General features: G+C 34.0%; 1 protein-coding gene across 1 annotated transcript in view; it reads left to right on the plus strand.

Annotated features, from left to right (window-relative positions):
- Window positions 1–17,135, plus strand: part of NAMPT (nicotinamide phosphoribosyltransferase) — a 35,187-nt gene extending 18,052 nt beyond the window's left edge. The window contains exons 5-11 of the mRNA XM_056118272.1: window positions 3,126–3,284; window positions 3,833–3,969; window positions 8,333–8,558; window positions 10,191–10,310; window positions 12,123–12,263; window positions 13,632–13,766; window positions 15,871–17,135. Of these exons, the coding sequence (XP_055974247.1) occupies window positions 3,126–3,284; window positions 3,833–3,969; window positions 8,333–8,558; window positions 10,191–10,310; window positions 12,123–12,263; window positions 13,632–13,766; window positions 15,871–15,981 (1,029 nt within the window). The 3' untranslated portion in view covers window positions 15,982–17,135. The remainder of the gene's footprint in view (window positions 1–3,125; window positions 3,285–3,832; window positions 3,970–8,332; window positions 8,559–10,190; window positions 10,311–12,122; window positions 12,264–13,631; window positions 13,767–15,870) is intronic.
- Window positions 17,136–19,841: the final 2,706 nt, after the last annotated feature.

The raw sequence follows: 19,841 nt of genomic DNA on the forward strand, positions 1-19,841 counted from the left end.
TGATACTTTCCATGTAGAACCACTTGTATGTAAATTTCATGACTTCATCTTTTCTAACAGCTGCATAGTATTCCATTGTATAGATGTACCAAAGTTTCTTTAACCAGTCATCTGTTCTTGGGCACTCGGATTTTTTCCAGGTTCTGGCTATTGTAAACAGTGCTGCAATGAACAAACAAGTGCAGATGTCACTTCGACTATACTTTTTTGCATCTCTGGGATATATTTCCAGGAGTGGTATTGCTGGGTCAATTGAGCTCCCATTATGGTTTTTAAGAATAGTTCATTCTAAACAAAATTCTTGCATTTGAATAACTGGTGGCAAAATTGAGAACTCAGAGAGGCCAAGAATATAGAGGTAGGAATCAAAAGAGTAGTTTCAAAGAAGTGGACACTAGCGTTAGGATTGGTGTTAAAATGTTATATGCTTAAAACTTAACTATCAGTAACTTTGTAAATCCCAGTTTCAGAAGTAGAATAGAGGTGTTTGGTTATGTAATTCAGGAGTTTGCAAGATTTTCTATGATTCTATAACAAATTACATGTATGGAACACATGTATGGAATTTACTGCCTGCTCCCCCTCCCCCCACGCACACACACCCTAAATGTAGGGCTCATTAAGGGTGTGTTTTATTTTTTTGCAAGTATTGGGTATCATACCCAAGCCTAACCTGACACATGCAGAGTTATGTGCTTTTTACTAAAAAATAGCTATTACTTCTCATGATTTTTAGATTGTTTCCTTGGACTTAACATTTCTAGATTCATCTCTGAAGGTCTATTAGGACAGGACAGGTGAAAATGACCACATTCCCATTAGTGGAATTACAGAGCCTCTATAACTTAGAGTTTCATTTCTTGAGAGAAGCTTAATGATTTCATCTATAGCGATAATCAGTAGAAGTTTCACACTATAGGTTTTTTTCTTCTTCTTTAAATAATGTAGTTGGAAAATCTAAGGTTAAATAATAACATTTGGGTTCTAACTTTTTTTTGGGGGGGGGATATTTACAATATTATTGGGCTGGAGCGATAGCATAGTGGGTAGGGCGTTTGCCTTGTATGCGACCAACCCAGGTTCGATTCCTCCACCCCGCTCGAAGAGCCTAGCAAGCTACCAAGAGTATCCTGCCCGCACGGCAAAGCCTGGCAAGCTCCCTCTGGCTTATTCCATATGCCAAAAACAGTAACAAGTCTCACAGTGGAGACATTACTGGTGCTCGCTCGAGCAAATTGATGAACAATGGGAGGACAGTGCTACAGTACCATATTATTAATAATGGTTTCTCCTGGACATAATTCCAACACCAAATCCTTCACCATTGTACCCATCTCTCTCCCAAAGAACCCCAGCCCCCTCTTTCTGTACCACCCTCACGTGATGTCCATCAGTTCCCTCATTATGTTGCCTTTGGAGCTTTGTTGCTACCTTGCTGTATGTCTGTAAAGTACCACATATGAGCTAGATCATTTTCTGTCTGTCTCTTTCATTCTGACCACTCAAAGCACTCACTAAACTTACCAAAAAATATATAACCCTTCTATAAATGGAGTGAAGAGATGAACACACATTTCCCCAAAGAATTTTCTGTCTGTCTCTTTCATTCTGACCACTCAAAGCCCTCACTAAATTTACCAAAAAAATATAACCCTTCTATAAATGGAGTGAGGAGATGAACACACATTTCCCCAAAGAAGACATATAGATGGCCAATGGGAATAGGGAAAAGTGCTTATTGCCATTCATAATTAGAGAAATACAAATCAAAACAATAATGAGATTCCATCTCACCCCTGTGAGAATAACACATCAAAAAATCTGGAAATAGCCAGTGTTTACGGGATTGTGGTGCAAAGGGAACTCTCATCCACTGTTGGGAGAAATGTTGTCTAGTAACCTCTATGGAAAGCAATATAGAGATTTCTCAAAAAAATGGGAGTAGAATTCCCGTAACAGTTTTTAGTTACCTTATTGATTGCTAAGCTAGTGTTGAACAGAAGCTTATTTTGTTCATTTTTATTAGAAAATTAAATACCTTTTGAAAGGGCTCAGATATTGTCATCATCTTAGCAGTTGTTTCTAAAACAAATTTTAAGCTTCCTCTGATAACCATCAATTTGATTTAAAAAATTGTAAGAAATGTTTGCCAGGCTGTGATTAAGTGTCAGGTGTCTTTTGAACTTTTCCTGGCAGCCAAAATGAAAAAGGGGAAACCACGGGACAGTTCTTTTCAAAACTAAGAAACATACCTAGCATTCTCCTGTTTCTTCATTTAAGAATGTATATATAATAAGTATTGAATTGTAAACATAAACAGTGACCTCTCACAAATTTAAAAGTAGGGCATACCAGATAAAAGCCTCATAATATAAGTCTTTGGTGCCAACCTGACAATTTTTATATTTAGAAATGCTCTTTGAGAATTGCTTTTAGTAATGCTTGACAATAGCCAAGGTCATCAAGCATAACTAGTGGATAGGATACTATCTCCAGTATTAAGCAAAATTGTTCCAAGTATATAATCTAAGTCTATTAGATCCAGGGAAAAATTAGGGCCAAGACTTCATAAAAGAATAAATGTATAGCTTTTTAAAAACTAATGCTTTTTTTAAAATTTGTAGTCTTTAAACCTAGTATTAGTTTATGACCTTCTTGATACAGGTTGACATTCCATATGCAAATAAGGATAGACATTTATAAACTTTAATAGAAATCTCTTCAGCAACTTTTATAGCAGTTCTAAGCACATAAAAATTATTAGTCATGTTGTTTTTTTAAACTTTAAGTCCATGATAGATTGAAAATGTTTTTCACAATTCTTCATCACACCTAGTTTTAAAACTATTACTGCTTCTTTGGAACTTTAGATAGAAACTATTAATTTGGTGTTCTCAATTATTTAAGGACCTGGTATGTTTATCCTTTGTGGTATTCATTTGCAGAATGAGCTATGTGCTGTATTTTTGAAACACATATTTGCCTTCCTGCATTACAGTTGAAAGGTCTGATTGATATTTCTGATAGTACGGGAGGAAAGTCCAGCACATGTCAGATAAAGCTAGGGTTTTTCTTAGAATTCAGTATTTTATATAATATTTTTGTTATTAACTTTGTTACTACAGACTATTCTTGTTCAATCCTGGTACCCAATCACAGTGGCCACAAATTCTAGAGAGCAGAAGAAAATATTGGCCAAATACTTGTTAGAGACATCTGGTAACTTAGATGGCCTAGAATACAAGTTACATGATTTTGGCTATAGAGGAGTCTCTTCCCAGGAGGTAAGAAACTGAAGTGAACCATTGTATGAAATGTAATTGTTGATTAGATTTTTGGGACATTAATGAAATTGATAATGGTTTAAGAAGGCCATATTGTTTAATTCCTGAAATTAAATCAGCAGATTTGTATTAAGTACCTACAATAGGTGGATCTTGGTTCAAAGTATACATAATATTGGCTTTAACAAATGTCCTTGTTCTTTACGTATTAGCTGTCTGGATGGGTGATGGCTGCGTGGACTGATAGACACAATAAATCTAACAGATCTCAGATAAACAGAGAAGCACAGGTTAAAAGTAAGGGTGGGAAGATGGCAATGCTAAAATATGGGTGGGTCACTGTTAGATTCTCTTTGAGAATCACATAGTTAAAGTTTGACTAGTTAGGAAATATTGGATCTTTGTCATAAGAAACTGCCACCTTTAACAGTAGTTCAGTATATCTTTAAAGATAAGACCAGTAGATGTTTTGGGAGCTATGCTTACATCTCAAGTATGAGTCTTTTTCTCTTTTTTTTTTGGATTTTAGTTTGTGGTTTATTTTCCAGACTGCTGGTATAGGAGCATCTGCTCATTTGGTTAACTTCAAAGGAACAGATACAGTAGCTGGAATTGCTTTAATTAAAAAATACTATGGAACAAAAGATCCTGTTCCAGGTTATTCTGTGCCAGCGGCAGAACACAGGTAAAATTCTGTTTTAATTCTCCTATTATCTAAACATTTTTGTTCTCTAAAGCTGTATTTTTATTTTCTCATAATTCAGAGGTGTTTTGCTTATATAACGAGCCAGGTACCAAAATAAATCCTCATAAATTTAAGTATAAATTCAGAATTTATTTTTGTATTAATATTTTAATGAGGTAAGGTAGAAAACTCTTAGCCATTCTAAAAATCAACTTGAGAACATTTTTCCAGCTCATACTGACATAAAGCCATCATATTTTTATATGCAGAGTAGTTTTTTGGTCATTAAAGTTAGAAGTATGTAAAACCTGATCATATTTACTTTTCCCCTATACTTCTTTATCACCTTATGTCATTGCCCTAGAAGTTGTCATCTGGATCCAGAACCTCAATGATAAATGATCAAGTAAACCCTTTATATGAAGGAGTGATGTTCACATTTTTATGCTTCCTTATGATTTTACTAAACCATCTAAAGTTAAAAGTACAAGGAAATTGTAATCTAATGTAACCAGCTTCACTAGTCCTAGAGTTAACTTTATTAAAAGATGGTAAAGTTTTTAAAATCATACCAACCTTTTTCTGGTTCTTAATACAAAGGTTATTCCCATTACCAGTTTGGGTATATTTATTAAAATGTATTCTGAATATTGTGACATTCTAAAACCAGATGTGAGGTTAAAATTAAGCTGAGCTTTTTATGGAAGGATAATCTACTAAGTAATATTAGGAATGTAAAGATAGTTTCAAAAACGACAACAACTACAACACCTGGTCCTGTCTTCGGGGTTAAGTATAGGATTAAATAGTAGCACTAGCAGTATTCTGCTCTGTTGGTTAAGAATGTTGTATAATAAAATGTTATAGTGGGGCAATGGAAGGACAGGAAGGATCATGTTCTAGTAGAATTAATAAACATTCGAGAGAATAGTTTATGAAATTATGACTCTTGAAGACAGTAAAAATTATTAGTAATATTTTGGAAACATTTGTTCTATGGGTAATATTTATTTTGTGCCTACTGTATATCAAGCATATTACGCTCAAAGAGCCAGAACAAAAGAGGAGATTATGAATGTGTTTTTAGGTAATAAGAGCTGAAACTTCATGTCGTTTCACTAATAAAAAAAAAAAAATCATGTTTCACTAATAAAAAAAAAAAATCATGTCGTTTCACTAATAAAAAAAAAAATAAGAGCTGAAACAGATTTTGTAAAGAACATAGGGTAAACTAGGAAGGCAGATTAGTAAAGCCCCTCAGGTTTGTTTTAACATTGACTGTTAAATACGGGTGTAGAACATGCTATTTTTTTTGTCATTCTATTTTCAAATGGAGGTGAGCATTGAAGCTTGAACAAAGAAGCAATATCAGAGAAGTGTTTCTAAAGATTATCTTTATACAGAAAATCTATGAAGCTTTGCTGTCCTCCATTTTGATATAGGATAACTTAAAAATTTTTTTAAAAATTGAGAAATTAGGCTTTGTAGGAAACTATTGTTATCAGGTCAAGAAATGACAGGTCCAGGTCCAAGTGACTAAATGAATGGGAAGAAGTAAGAATGATCAGTGGCTTGGCAGATGAAAGTGCTAAATTTGAAGTTTAAATTTGGTGAAGGTTAGTAGATAATGGGCTCAGTTGAAATTATAAGCATTGCATTAGGCTTACCCTTCTAGAATGCCTTCGTAGATGAGTTTCAGGATCAATGAATCTTGCAAAATAGCCATGTCACCAATATCTTCATTGAGATTAGACAACATTTTGAATTTAAGATGTTAAAATTAGTTTTAAAGCTTAATTTATTGTTTATAAATTAAAGTCTTCACTTATGGCTTCTTTTTCAAAGTAATAATGTCAGTGTGATAATTATAAACCTGAAAACAAGGTAAAATCTTAAGGCTTTTGTGTTAAAAACAGAATGAAAATCCATTTTATTTTTATTACCTCATAGTACTATACTTGACTTCCTTACATATAAAGTATTTCAGATGTTCTTTGAACTAAAATGTGGGGGACAGAGTATTGACATTCTGGTTTGTCTTGAGCAAGTCACTTATCTCTGTTATTTAGTTACTTCAACCGTACAAAAGAAGAAGCAAAATTTTTTAAATTTCACTGTCAGGGCTGGAGCAGTAATACAGTGGCAGAGCACTTGCCTTGCACGCAGCCAACCCAAGTTTGATCCCCAGCACCCCCTAGGATCCCCTGAACCCACCAGGGGTGATCCCTGAGTATAGAGCCAGGAGTAAGTTCTGAGCACCACCTCGTGTGGCCCCAAAACCAAAAAGAATAAATTAAAAATTTCAATATCAAGGTCATTGAGGATAAATGAACCACAACCTAAAAATAGCCTTGAAATATTTTAGAGCATTGCCATTTCTGTTAAAATACCTTCTTAAAGAATATTTGAATTTGTTATGAGAAATATTAGGTAAATTTTCCCACAAATTATGATGAGGTATCAAATTTAACCTGATCCTAGAAATTGAGATTTCTGTGTACATAATTGGGTTTTCTCGATTTCTAGCATTAGTATAAATGAGCCTGAGTAGAATTTATTGAATAAATGTTTATGACTTTCACATACTTAAAACTAAAACTAGAATAGGTGTTATGATGGGTTTATTTAGATAATGCAGTAGAAAATGTCTCTGTGGGTAGATGAGGTGAAGCTGTCTATATGGAAGAAAATCCTGGCTAAGATACTGATTTTAGAAATCTTGATCACAGGGGTTTTATTGAAAAGTTTTGAGTGTTTTTCACACAGGTAGGTGTATAGAGGGAGACAAGTGCCCAGGTTCAGAGCCCTTGGTTAGATTGAAGGAGAATACAGCATCTGGGGAAGACTGAAGAGGAACCATGGAAATAGAAAAGATTGAAAATGTGTGAGATGTCATTGAAGTCATTGGAAAGAAAACTTCAGGAAAGTTCAAATGCCATAGAGAAATCAAGTAAGATAAAGACTAAAAATGCACAGTTAAGTTTGCTAGTATACACAATTGTATTAGTACAACACTAGAAAAAGAAAAAAAATGCATAAAAAATGCATAAGACCTCAAGTTGTAGTCGGTATTCTTGTATTGCAAACCTCCTAGTGTTGATGGTCTTTGAGCAAAATTTGCTCTTTAAAGAGCAAATTCTGATTCTTAATAGAAGTTGAACCACCCTCTCTTCATGTGTTAATTTTCTCTTCACCTGTAGATTCTTTTATGAAGTAAGAGAGTGGGTGTCATTGTTACTAGGAGCCCCTGTTGTTGGGAGGACTGTTTATTATTAAAAACCTCATACAAATAGGCAATATCTCAGTCTCAGACAAAAGTCGTTTTTGGTTAGCTAGTGCTTACAACCCTAAACTGTAAATACTCTGCTCTTTCAAGCATACCACTTAACAGCATGAGAAAAGTTACCTACACCTTTTTTTTTTTTTTTAGGAAAAATAGAATGGGTCGTTACCATTATTTTCCATTTAATTGACTTAGGAAAATGGGGTAGAGGCAAAAGCTAGAAAATTAGGGAGAAGCAAAAATGGCTTAGCATGAGAAAATCGCCACAGGTTTCAGTTCATTATTAAATCCCATTTATTCATTTGAAAAATTATTTATATACCATGTTAATTAGCCACCAAGTACTTAAGGTACATATTAAGTGTTAATCTATTCAATAAGAAGAGCCATTATTCAGGGCACTGTAAAAAATCACTATAATCATTCTTACTAATAGAAACTTTCACAATTTCCCATTTTATGTTTTGCTCAAACAAAATATTAAAATTCTTATTCCCTGGGCATATTAATAGTAGATAATCTGTAAATGAAATAATGACTACCTGTCACCAGCTACTTGAAGATAAGTAGTTGATTCAGTAAGATACAGTATAAATAATTGCCTAAGTAATTGCTCTTAAGTGTAAGATTTTGAGGGGTAAAAAGATCAGGTGTACGTTCCTGCTATTTATTGGTATGTGGTTTTGAAAGTCCACAGAATGGAGTCTAATGAATGTATTATTTGTCAAAATAATGGGATTATAATGTTCCTTTTTAACATCTTGGCATAACATACAGCAAGTGCTTTTTTTAGTTGAGAAGATTCAGGAGTAGAAAAGTAAAACCTAGTATATAATTGCTTGAATATCAGTTAAAAGCTAAAATAGCTATTGAAGAGGAATAAGTCTTAGACAGTCTTAAAAGATTTGACTAAGGAATGGCTTGGCTCAAACAATTACCTATGTTTTATTCATTCATTAAATCATTTGCCTTCTCTGCAGTTTTGATGGTGTGGTTAGTAATAAACATGAAATACAAATAATAGGTGATTCAATAAGAGATAATGTATGCCTAAATCTGTATTTTCATTTTTTTTTCTAGTACTATAACAGCTTGGGGGAAAGATCATGAAAAAGATGCTTTTGAACATATAGTAACACAGTTTTCATCAGTGCCTGTATCTGTGGTCAGCGATAGCTATGACATTTATAATGCATGTGAGAAAATATGGGGTGAAGATCTAAGACATTTAATAGTTTCAAGAAGTACAGAGGCACCACTTATAATCAGACCTGATTCTGGAAATCCTCTTGACACTGTGTTAAAGGTAAATTTTAATATATAATTTGATTATTAAAGTACCTAAGCTATATCAGCACTGCTTTAAACTACGTACTATTCAAAGATGTTGTTCAGAGTTGTAGTTATGAGAGATTAATAGATTTTTTTTCAAGATCACAATAAGAAAAGGGATGCTCAGAGTTACGGATTACTTATATGTTACCACATACAGTTAAGTGACTATTGGACAGATACTTTCTTCCCTATTAATGGCTTTGTCTCAGAATACTATGAATTGCTTACCAGATTTGGTTTTCCTTTATTGCAAGTTAGCACTGTGCCTTTGAAGTTTATAAAGCACAAAAATACATGCAAGTGGTAACGTGAAATAAAAGTAATTTAGAAAAAACTTTTCAAGTACTAATTATTAGAGATTTCATTGATTCGCTCCCCCCTCCCATACAGTAAGGCTGCATTATTTTAGTGTTTAAGATTTGGTTGGTTTGGGGGGTTTTGTGTGTGTGTGTGTGTGTGTGTGTGTGTGTGTGTGTGTGTGTGTGTGTGTGTTTGTTTTAAAGCTCTGTAAGAAATATTTTACTTTAAAAAAAAAAGAAAGAAAAATATTTTATTCTTCTTTAGCTGTTACATTTAATCTCTGCGAAAATCCTGTGATTACTCTTTTTTATAATAATATTAAAGTAACTTACTCAGGATTACACAACATGTAAGTTAACTAGATACTTTGTTCACTGTAATCTTTTTATTATCTTTCCATATTTTATCAGCAAATGATTTGTTGATTAATTACATAGTCCTTAGTAAAGGGAGATAAAGAATCAAGATTTTTGCTGTACTGTTAATAAAACAATAAGGATGCCTGTCTTAACTGGAATAGTAACAGGCTTCATTTTTAGCAAAGTTAATGGGTTTTTGTTGTGTTCTTACTACCTAATAAAAAGGTACAGGCTTAGTTATAAGAATAAACAAAGTCTTGAGTATGAAATTTTCTTGCTGCCAGAATCTTTAATTGGTTTACTTAGGAAAAAAAGAATAATTTTGTGAGAAAATGTATCTTGTAAGTTTTTAATAACACTGACCAAGTAAAATCTTGTGCTTACAGTATTTCACCAGGTAAAGTTTTTTAATAGTTAATAAATTAGTGGTATATGTAGTTAGTGATTGAAAAATGGGTGTCATCTTTAAGGTAAGTAGGTGAACCTAAGAGAAATTTTAAGTCATATCTTTTCTCTACATATCTTAATTTTTCTGAATTTATATCTAAGTTATATCACATTCACCAAACCAAACTGTCAAAACACAAGCACAACTAATCAAGTCAAAAGTATAATCATGAGTTTGTTAAATGATACCTTACATACTTAAACATATATACTCATATATACTCAGTATTAAAATTTCTCTCTAATCTGTATAATTTGAATGATCTAAGGGGAAAAGTTTTTGTCTCAAGCCATTTTATAGTATAAATTGGCTTAATAGGAAATAGCATTTCTAACTTAGTCCAAAAAAAAACTTGGAGTAAGTTTTTAAAGTCATAGTGTTACAAAAATCAGATGACTTGATTAAATTTTATGTTCTTGGGAGTGCTCAGTTTTTTTAACTTTGGAACGCTTTTACAGTTTCAGTTATTTTCTGTTGGCTGTATTTTTCCATACAGGTTTTGGACATTTTAGGCAAGAAGTTCCCTGTTACTGAGAACTCAAAGGGCTACAAGTTGCTGCCACCTTATCTTAGAGTTATTCAAGGGGATGGAGTAGACATTAATACTTTACAAGAGGTATGTATTTGATACTGAAAATTTCAATAAGGCAGTCCTTCTCCTGGGATGTGGTTCATTGGTACAGTTCACTCCTTGCACACATGCATGCCTGGGTTCCATCTTTGGACACCACAATCAAAAAAGGCACACAAATAGGGCATACTGTCATTTTTATTATTTTATCATGCACTTTTTATATGTATTTATGATGGCTTATGTCTTTTTCTTTTGCCTAATATGTCTAAGTGACCATAACTTAAAGCCAACCTAGCCACATTTCATATGCCCAAGTCTTTTTGGTTTTGATTATTAATAAAAACAACGAAGATAGGGAAGGGCCTTGAATAAAGAAAGCCCAGTTGGCATGTTCACTGTCCGTCTCCTTATCTCAAATAAATTAAAAGTTATTCGTTTAGAACTATTAATCATACCTACATTTGTTTTTAATTTTTATAATTTATTATAGTTTGGGTAACATGGTTAATGTGGTGTTAGATTCCCTGGTGTTCATGTTCATGGATAGTTTGTGGTAGAAGTCACAAATTGTTGACCCTTCATCACCACCAAAGATCCTGTACTGCTGCCCTTTGGTCACTTCTAGCTCTCCTCTTCTACTCACACTATACCTCCCCTGACTGCTCTGAATCTCAGTTTCGTAATAAGAGACAAAGGGCTTGTCATTATTTGATATTGTCTCATCCCTTGGGCGTTTGCCTTGCGCGCAGCCAGCCCAGCCGAGCCGGGTTCGATTCCTCTGCCCCTCTCAGAAGAGCCCGGCAAGCTACTGAGAGTATCTCGCCCGCACGGCACAGCCTGGCAAGCTACCCATGACATATTCAGTATGCCAAACACAGTAACAACAAGTCTCAAAATGGAGACGTTACTGGACCCGCTTGAGCAGATTGATGAATAACGGGAGGACTGTTTGTTTTTGTTTGTCTCGTCCCTTGTGCTGTTTTTCTGGTATTTGTTCTCCCTCTGACATACATTGCTTAATAAGGTGCCCTTCAGGTCCAACCAAGTTGCAGCCAACTAGAGTTTATCTTGTAGCTGTGTGTCTGTTCTAAACACCAGATTCTTTATCCATTCATCTGTTATTTACCTTTACCTAAATTTTATGCAGCTTAGCAGGTGCACAGACACTCTTCCTCTCTCTCAAATGAGAAAACATGGGCAGGTTATTTGTACCAATTTCAAAAAACTCAGTATGAGTTGAATTGTTCGATTAGGTATTTAAACTTGGCTTTTCAAACCAAAGCTTTGTTTTTCTAAATAAACTTTAAGAATATTATGTGCATTTTTCAGATTGGGAATGTTAATTCTATGCTTATTATCATTTTTACTTATTGTCATATATGCACTTTACTACAACATCTAATAAGCATGTTTTGAAATATATTTATAATTGTTGGTCATTTGTAGAGCCTAGTGATTTGGGGTGCAAATGTCTAGACCTCAGTGCTAGTGCTTCTGGCATCTGAGCAATAATAAGTCTACTCAAATAACCTGTAGTTTTTTTTAACTCCTTCTCACTTTCTCCTAACCCTAACCAAAACAATTCCTACTGCCACAAATCCAGAACTTTGCATGAAATCTTCTTTTGACATTTACCCCTCAGACTGCCTTTTTTTATGCTGGGTAGATGGTGGTTTTCTTTTTTTTAAATGTGGAATACAAAAATGTAGGCCTTATTCTTATCTTATTATTTACAATTCTAGTATAATTTATTCATCAGTATTGCCCATGGAAGATTAACTGCCTTCCTCTTTCAAACTACTGAGCACTTTTTTAATGTTGTTGTTGTTGTCGTCGTTATTTTTAATCTTCTAGATTGTAGAAGGCATGAAGCAGAAAAAATGGAGTATTGAAAATGTTTCCTTCGGTTCTGGTGGAGCTTTGCTACAGAAGTTAACAAGAGATCTCTTGAATTGTTCCTTCAAGTGTAGTTATGTTGTAACTAATGGCCTTGGGGTATGTCTTTCAATCTTTACTCCTTTGTTAGTACCTTCTCTCTGTCTAAGTAGAATGCAGTTATTTAATGCAGCAATCAAAGGATTATATGTTACTGAACTTGCACTATGTTGTCAGTTCACTTTGAGGATAAAAAGACTTGAAGGAAGGAGGGAAATTTTTATTAAGCATGAGAGGGAAACACTGTCAGAAGTGTTTTAGGAACGTGGATTGAGTTTGGAGTCTTATCAGAATCATATTCGAGGGAGATTGAGAGAGAGTACCATGAATAAGGCGCTTGCCTTGCACACTGCTGCATCCACCCCTGACACCCCATAGAGCCCCCTATCACTCCCAACCCCTATCACTGCCAAGTTTGATCCCTGAGTACAAAGCCAGGAATAAGTCCTGAACACTGCTGGATGTGGTCCAAAAACCCAAACAGAAACTAAAAACATTTTCTAATGACCAAAAATTGGAATATATGCAAGTTCCTAGATAACAGAATAGAGATCCCCTCTCATTCTTCATAGGCCTTTAGGATTCTGCTGGAGGTGAGGAGAATACTAGAACTAAAATCACCTGAGTTGGTTTAAAATCCGTCTTTCTTCTTGCAGGGGTCATGAGGTTGGTTTTGTTTTGCATTGTTTTGTTTTTGAACTGGCAGGTGGAGTATTGGAGAGACGGATTTGTAAGGATAGCCTTTACCTTAATAATAACCAGTTTCCTTGCCAAGGCTTATATAGTAGTTAAGGTATTAATTAACTAAGGGATTCTTGTTGTTGGCCTTTTTTTTTTTTGCGATGGGTTTGGCACCTACAGCAAGCCTTGGCTAACAGGGCAGGTGTTCAATGTGTAGGCCAGTGCTGTGCTCCTCTACTCAGATTCCGTGGTGCTGGGGGGCCTCAAAAACTGTACCCAGCGATATTCAAGGGACCATGTGTTGCCTGGGATCAAACTCAGGTTTGGCCACATGCAAGGCATGAGCCTTCAAACCCCTTATACTATCTCCATGACAAGGGCTTTTTAATTATATCATGTATATGCCATATTTAACATCATTTTAAAGGCAATTTGTAATATAAAAGGAGATAAACACAAGGCTTATACCTGTTAGCCTCAAGCCTTACAAATGTAATTTTATGCATTCTGTCATTATAAGAAAAGCTATTCAATGTTTTGATTTTTTTATAAGTGCTCTGTAACAAACTAGAGGTAGGTTTCAAAAAGCCAGATGACGATTGGGTTAGTTACACCTATAAATTGCCTTAAAATTTAAACTTAAATTTAAGTTTAAAATTTAAACTTATTCTTTTTAAAAGGAGTAACTGAATATTTCTGATGATTAATCATTAATCTTGTGTTTCTCTTTCTTCATTTGGATTCCAGATTAATGTCTTCAAGGACCCAGTTGCTGATCCCAACAAAAGATCAAAAAAGGGGCGGTTATCTTTACATAGGACACCAGCAGGAAATTTTGTTACACTTGAGGAAGGAAAAGGAGACTTTGAAGAATATGGTCATGTACGTATTTTTATTTTCATGATTTTGGGGGGGGAAGAACAAAGTAATTTTATTAATTATTGGCCTACCAAGTTGAATTCAGGTAATTTTCAGTTGTAACAGAATAGTAAAAATGCAGTAGGTAATATATTTCATAACATTTGAAAAGAAATACAAATTTTTTGATACTAACAACTTAATGGGTAATAATTGAAGTTCAACAGATGTATGTTAGATCACACTCTTAACCAGTTAGCAGTGAATCATTTCTGAAGAGGCGTAGTAAGAATACTTAAAGAATACCATTAATACAGTTTTGGTGACTTAAAAGGGTTATTCAGATTGTTAAATATTATTAAAGGTAATTATCTTGTTTAAAACATAATAGAATCCAGTTCAGATTGTTTCCTATAACCTTATTTGAGTCTCACAAATTCTATGTGCTAAGGAAAGCAAAGTATGGTATCCTAGTTGTGTATGTGGTGAAAATGATGTAACTTGATTCAGACGACGTAAGTGATAGTGAAGTCTAGACTAACCACATCTAATTCAAATTAAAAATACGTAGTATACTAGTCTGTATGAACTCGTCTTTTATAACAAAAAAGTGCACTTGTATTTGTGAACTGAATAGAATTTCTGGGTTGTAAGGCCCCTAGACTGAAAATGCCTCTCATTTTTAGAGAGAAAAGTTAAAACTAAGTTTGATACTACCATATTAATTTACTGCTTTTAATATACCTTTGTTATGTTCTTTTAATTATTTTAAACCAAAATTAATGAAAAAATTCTTAATGATAATTATTAGTGAAAATTATGTAAATTCTTAAACTTTTAGATCCCTTTACATAGCCAATGTACAGTTCTTTAAGTAATCTTCACTTAACTCTCTTACTTACCAAGACTTTATTAGACTTCTCTAAAATGTCTTTAGTTCATCCAGGATAAACTACAGGTTAAAAAAAAAAAAAACTTTAAAAGGGTATATGTCTGGTGCCCTTAGAACACTTGAGGAGTAGTTGGTTTATAAGAATAGCCATTCTTTGATTATATTTAACTTTTTGAAAGAAGACACTAAAGCTATGGCAGTGTAATTTGAAACATCATGACAACAAAAGTTTTAGAAAATGTTACATACGCCTCAGTGTTCAAACTGGATAGAAAACTTGGGCACAATATCTTTTAGATATTTTCAAGAAGGAAACTAGGGCTGGAATCCCTGTTTGGGTGCTTGCCTTGCATGCAACTGACCTGAGTTTGATTCCCAGAACCCCATAAGGGCCCCTGAGTGCAGACAAAGAAAAAGAAATTAGAGGCCAATAATTCTTCAGTAAGATAGAATGCCATCTATCTTACTAAAGAATTATTAACATTTCAGAAGTCACCATTATAAATCAAGTTTTTAACTCCATCACAAGTTAACAAACTAATACTTTATTTCTGTTTTGAAAATTTTTGTTTATAGCTAGAATTCAGTGACTTCGTAAATTGGTATAATTTCAGATGAGTAAAGTTTAATTTGTGATGAGTCTTGTCTAGGAAAGATCTGGAAGGCATATCTTACTGCACAGTCAATCACAATTATCTGTGACTGCCATAATTTTTCTGAGAAGTCAAACAGTAAACTTATTCCAGCTTGAAAAATTAAAGGCAAATAAATGGACTTAAGTTTCTTTTTTGTTTTCCTTTAAAGTAAACTTTTAAGAACTTGCTATTTTGGTCGTTTCTTTTTATAAAAGTGAAATGTTTCGTACATAGCCTTTTTTTTTTAGTGTAGCCATTTTAAACAGAATTTTTCTCTGCCTTTTGCACTAGCCTTCTGGGTTTTTTGTTTATTTGTTTGGGGGCCACACTTGCTCAGGGCTTATTCCTGTCTCTGCATTCAGGGGACCATAAGGGAGTCTGGGGTTTGAATCCAGGTTCGCCTCATGCAAGGCAAGAATCCTACCCGCTGCATTACTGCTCCCACCCCTCACCAGACTTCTTTGAATGAAATTATTTCACCCTTTGACCACTAACATCTCTGTGTATCCAATTAGTCTGCATTTTCATCAAAGGTAAAAATTATTTACATACTTGCTGAATAATATAATTATTTTTACTGTTGCTATCTGTATCCATTCAGGATCTTCTCCATACTGTCTTCAAGAATGGAAAAGTGACAAAAAGCTATTCATTTGATGAAGTAAGAACAAATGCAAAGCTGAATATTGAACTGGAAGCAGCACCTCATTAGATTTTGTTTTATGACTGGGTATGTGTGTGTGCGTATGTATGTGTTTACGTGCATGTATGCACGTATACCTGTGTGTATGTAATACGTAATGTTAATTGTAAAGATGTGTGTGGGGTTTCTTTGTGTTATCGATACATTACAGCCAAATTATTTGTTGGTTTATGGACATACTGCCCTTCCATTTTTTCCCTGTGTTTAGGTGATTTCAAATTAGGAAATACACTTAACTATGTAAAAGATTAATGCTGAAGCAAGCTTTTTAGGGCCCTTTGCCAATAGATAGTAATTCAATATGGTATTGATCTTTTCGCAAATAACAGAACTGAGAAACTTTTATATATTACTGAAGATCACATAACACAGATTTGCATAAAATTATCATGATTGCTTTATGTTTATATTTAACTTGTATTTTTGTACAAACAAGATTGTGTAAGATATATTTAAAGTTTCAGTGATTTAACTAACGGTCTTTCCAACTTTTCATGATTTTTATGAGCACAGAATTTCAAGAAAATACTTGAAAAATAAATTACATTGCCTTTTGTCCATTAATCAGCAAATAAAACATGGCCTTAACAAAGTTTTTTGTGTTGTTGTACAGTTTGAAAATTATGTCAGGATATATCCTATAGAATTAACTAACCTCACTGCCCCTTGTAGAATATGTATTAATCATTCTACATTAAAGAATTGATAGTTCTTACTGGAATGTCTAGGCACTGTACAGTGATGATATACTTCGGTCATTGTATTGTACCAGTGAAATGCCAAATTTGAAAGGCCTGTACTGCAGTTTTGTATGTCAGATATTGCCTGTGGCTCTAATATGCACCTCAAGATTTTAAGGAGACAATGTTTTTAGAGAGAATTTCTGCTTCCACTACAGAGTATATACATAAATGTAAAATATTGACAATAGTGGAAGTAGTGTATTTTAAAGTAATTACAGTCCTGAATTTATTTTTCCTATTCTATAGTTGATATGACTTAAATGACTTACTGGAATGGGTAGTGAGTGTATTTACTTTAATTGTTTTGATTCTGTTATATTTTTCATTAAGTTTTTTAAAAATTAAATTGAATATTAAATTGTATGGACATCATTTATTAATTTTAAACTGAGTCCCTCAATAAATGAAACTCGAGCAGTTTCTTAAATCAAGATAAATTTTGCCCAATTAACCATCACATGAAAGAATTTTAACCAGAAACAGAAAGTTGGTGAAGTTCAAAGTGTTCAACATCAGAAGAGTAATGAGTCTTTGTGTTCTTGAGTCAGTTATCACATTTGCCAAAATCAGGATTTTTTGTTTTGTATTTTTGGTAGGTTATTTCTTCTAAGACAAGGCGTTAGCCAACTATGGCCTGTAATCAAAATTCAGACTACAGACTATCACTTTTTTTTTTAAATAACTTTGTCTATGGCTGTTTTACTCACACCAGCAATAGAAATTGAGTAGTTCTAGTAGCAACCACTAGTCCACAACCCAAGCTATTATCAGGCCATATACAGAAAAAAATTTTGTCAATCTTATTCTAAGAAAAGACATATGCTTTAAGTTTGTGGGCAGGGTTGATTTCCAGAGAAGGGAAGAGGATAGGTTGACAAAAAGTTTCTTCTCATTTAAGAAACTGATATTGGAGGACTGGTTTAGAAAAGCTCTGACAACATGGTGTGAATGTGAAGTTTTTAAAAATAAAAAGCCATGTCATTCATCCTAAACAGTGACATGTGAGAGTTTCAGATCCGTAAAATAATCTAGAATGAATTTGTTCAATGTCTTTTATAAGCATCACTAAAAGAAGATAGGTTTGGGCCTGAGCAATCATATAGCAGGTAGGGCACTTGCCTTGCACATGGCTGACCTGGATTTGATCCCTGAGTGCTGAGCCAGGAGTAAACCCTGAGCACTGCCAGGTATGGGCCAAAAAAAAAGAAAATAGGTTTTTGCAGCTGATCCTAAACATTTGTTTAATGACAAATATTTATTAATCACTTTCAGTAATTTTTCATCCCGTGATCTCTGCTAGAAAACACTTTTAAAGCTGATTTTTAAGGTATTTGAGTAAAGGCTAGTGTATTAAGAGCATGCCTTTCATAAAATGTGCTAATTTTTAAAAATTATATTAGCAGTACAACTTTAATAAACACCCATAATCTTGATTTGTTTTAGAAATACTGGGATTATATTTTAGACAATGTTCTTCATACACTGAATTTCAGCCATTTCACACTATCAGAGTTTTATTTTAAAACTTTCTGTAAAAGCTTTTACAGTATCTATATATTTGCATATCACAATAGATTATAGGCGGAGTAATCATTAGCTCTTAGCCACTTGGAACTAACCTCGATTTCTACCATTACACGCTTATTTGGCTCTCCCCATTCTGAGTAGCAGCAAACTGGTTAACAGACAAGCATATTAAATAAAATTGCTGTGTTCTATTTAAGTAAGCCTATATCTTCCCTACAAAAGCAAGTGGCATGTATAGGTTTGCTTAACTCATTGTATTTGCAGTTGACATCAATTATATCCCCTTCAGTTTATAAAACCTTGAAGTATTTGCATTTTAACTAGGAGATAGCTGTGGTGAGATTCTTAATTTCTCTGTGCTCTATACATAAGTAAAATGGTTTTCATGATTAGATTGTTTTTAAACAAATTTTTATAATGAATTCCATCTTGGAAAATTAGAAAGGTAAAAATGGCAAGGTATTGTTCTGTTTGCCATTTTTACATTCCTTTTAAACCCATTCAGTGGAGAATGTCAGCGTTTCTCCCAAGTTGTATGTTAAATTAATTCTAATATGTATTCACATCAAAGATAAACATGTAATAAACACAAAAATAAAGTTTAGCTATATTAGTGGAGTGTTACATTTGACTCTGTGCTTGAAGTACTGACATTTCTAGACTTCGTTAGGCATGCCTCCAGTTCCAAGACTAAGAAGTGAGATGGGAGAGGTTTAGCAATCTGGATGGCAGTGCCTCTTAACTAAGAAAGAACACTGGCAGGAGAATAGTTCTGGGAGAAGAGCATAATTCCTGTGTTAAGATTTGAGTTACCTTGGAGACATTTTGATGTGAACATTATGTAGGTAGTTGGATGACATGATCAGGTGATAAAGGATCTGAAGATGAATTTGATATACATAGGTGGCCACTGAAAGCACAGAAGGTAATTTTGTAAGTAGGAAGTACATCAGACAAACCACAGGCATAGGCCAAATTCAGCTCACCATCAGTTTTCTAAGTATAGTTTTACTGAAAAATCACATGCCCGTTACTTTATTGTCTATGACTGCCTTCGTGCTTCAGCAATGGTACTGAGGAGTTACGACTGAGACATTATGGTCTGAAAATGAAAATCCTGAAATAATTTATAATGTGGACTTCTAAAAACAGTATGGGGTCCAGGAGATGACTCAGTGGGCTGGAGTGCAGACTTTGCATGTAGGAGCCCCATGTTCAATAATGAGCACTGGGAGAGCTAACATAGAGCCATCAGTAGCCCTTGAGCGGGGGTGGGTGGGAAGGGGGAGTGTGCCCATATCTGAATTGAATGGAAAGAGAAGAGGATATAGGCCACAAAATTTCAGGAACTCCTTTTATGAAAAGAAAGTAATGAGACATGAAAGCTAAAGAGATGAGAATAGTGTCAGGATTTGCCATCCTAAAAACCCAAAGTAAGGAAGTATGCTTGGGTAGTGAATGTTGCCGAGAGATCAAATAGAGTGCAGAAATACAAACTAAATCTTACTGAATTTAACATCCTGGAAATAATTGATGACCTTGAAATACTGCCTTCCACATGTAGAGAGAGAAGCTATTATACCAACTTCAAAGTTTTAG

The sequence above is a fragment of the Sorex fumeus genome, unplaced genomic scaffold (assembly GCF_029834395.1).
Source record: "Sorex fumeus unplaced genomic scaffold, SorFum_2.1 ptg000037l, whole genome shotgun sequence".
Classification (NCBI taxonomy): Eukaryota; Metazoa; Chordata; class Mammalia; order Eulipotyphla; family Soricidae; genus Sorex; species Sorex fumeus.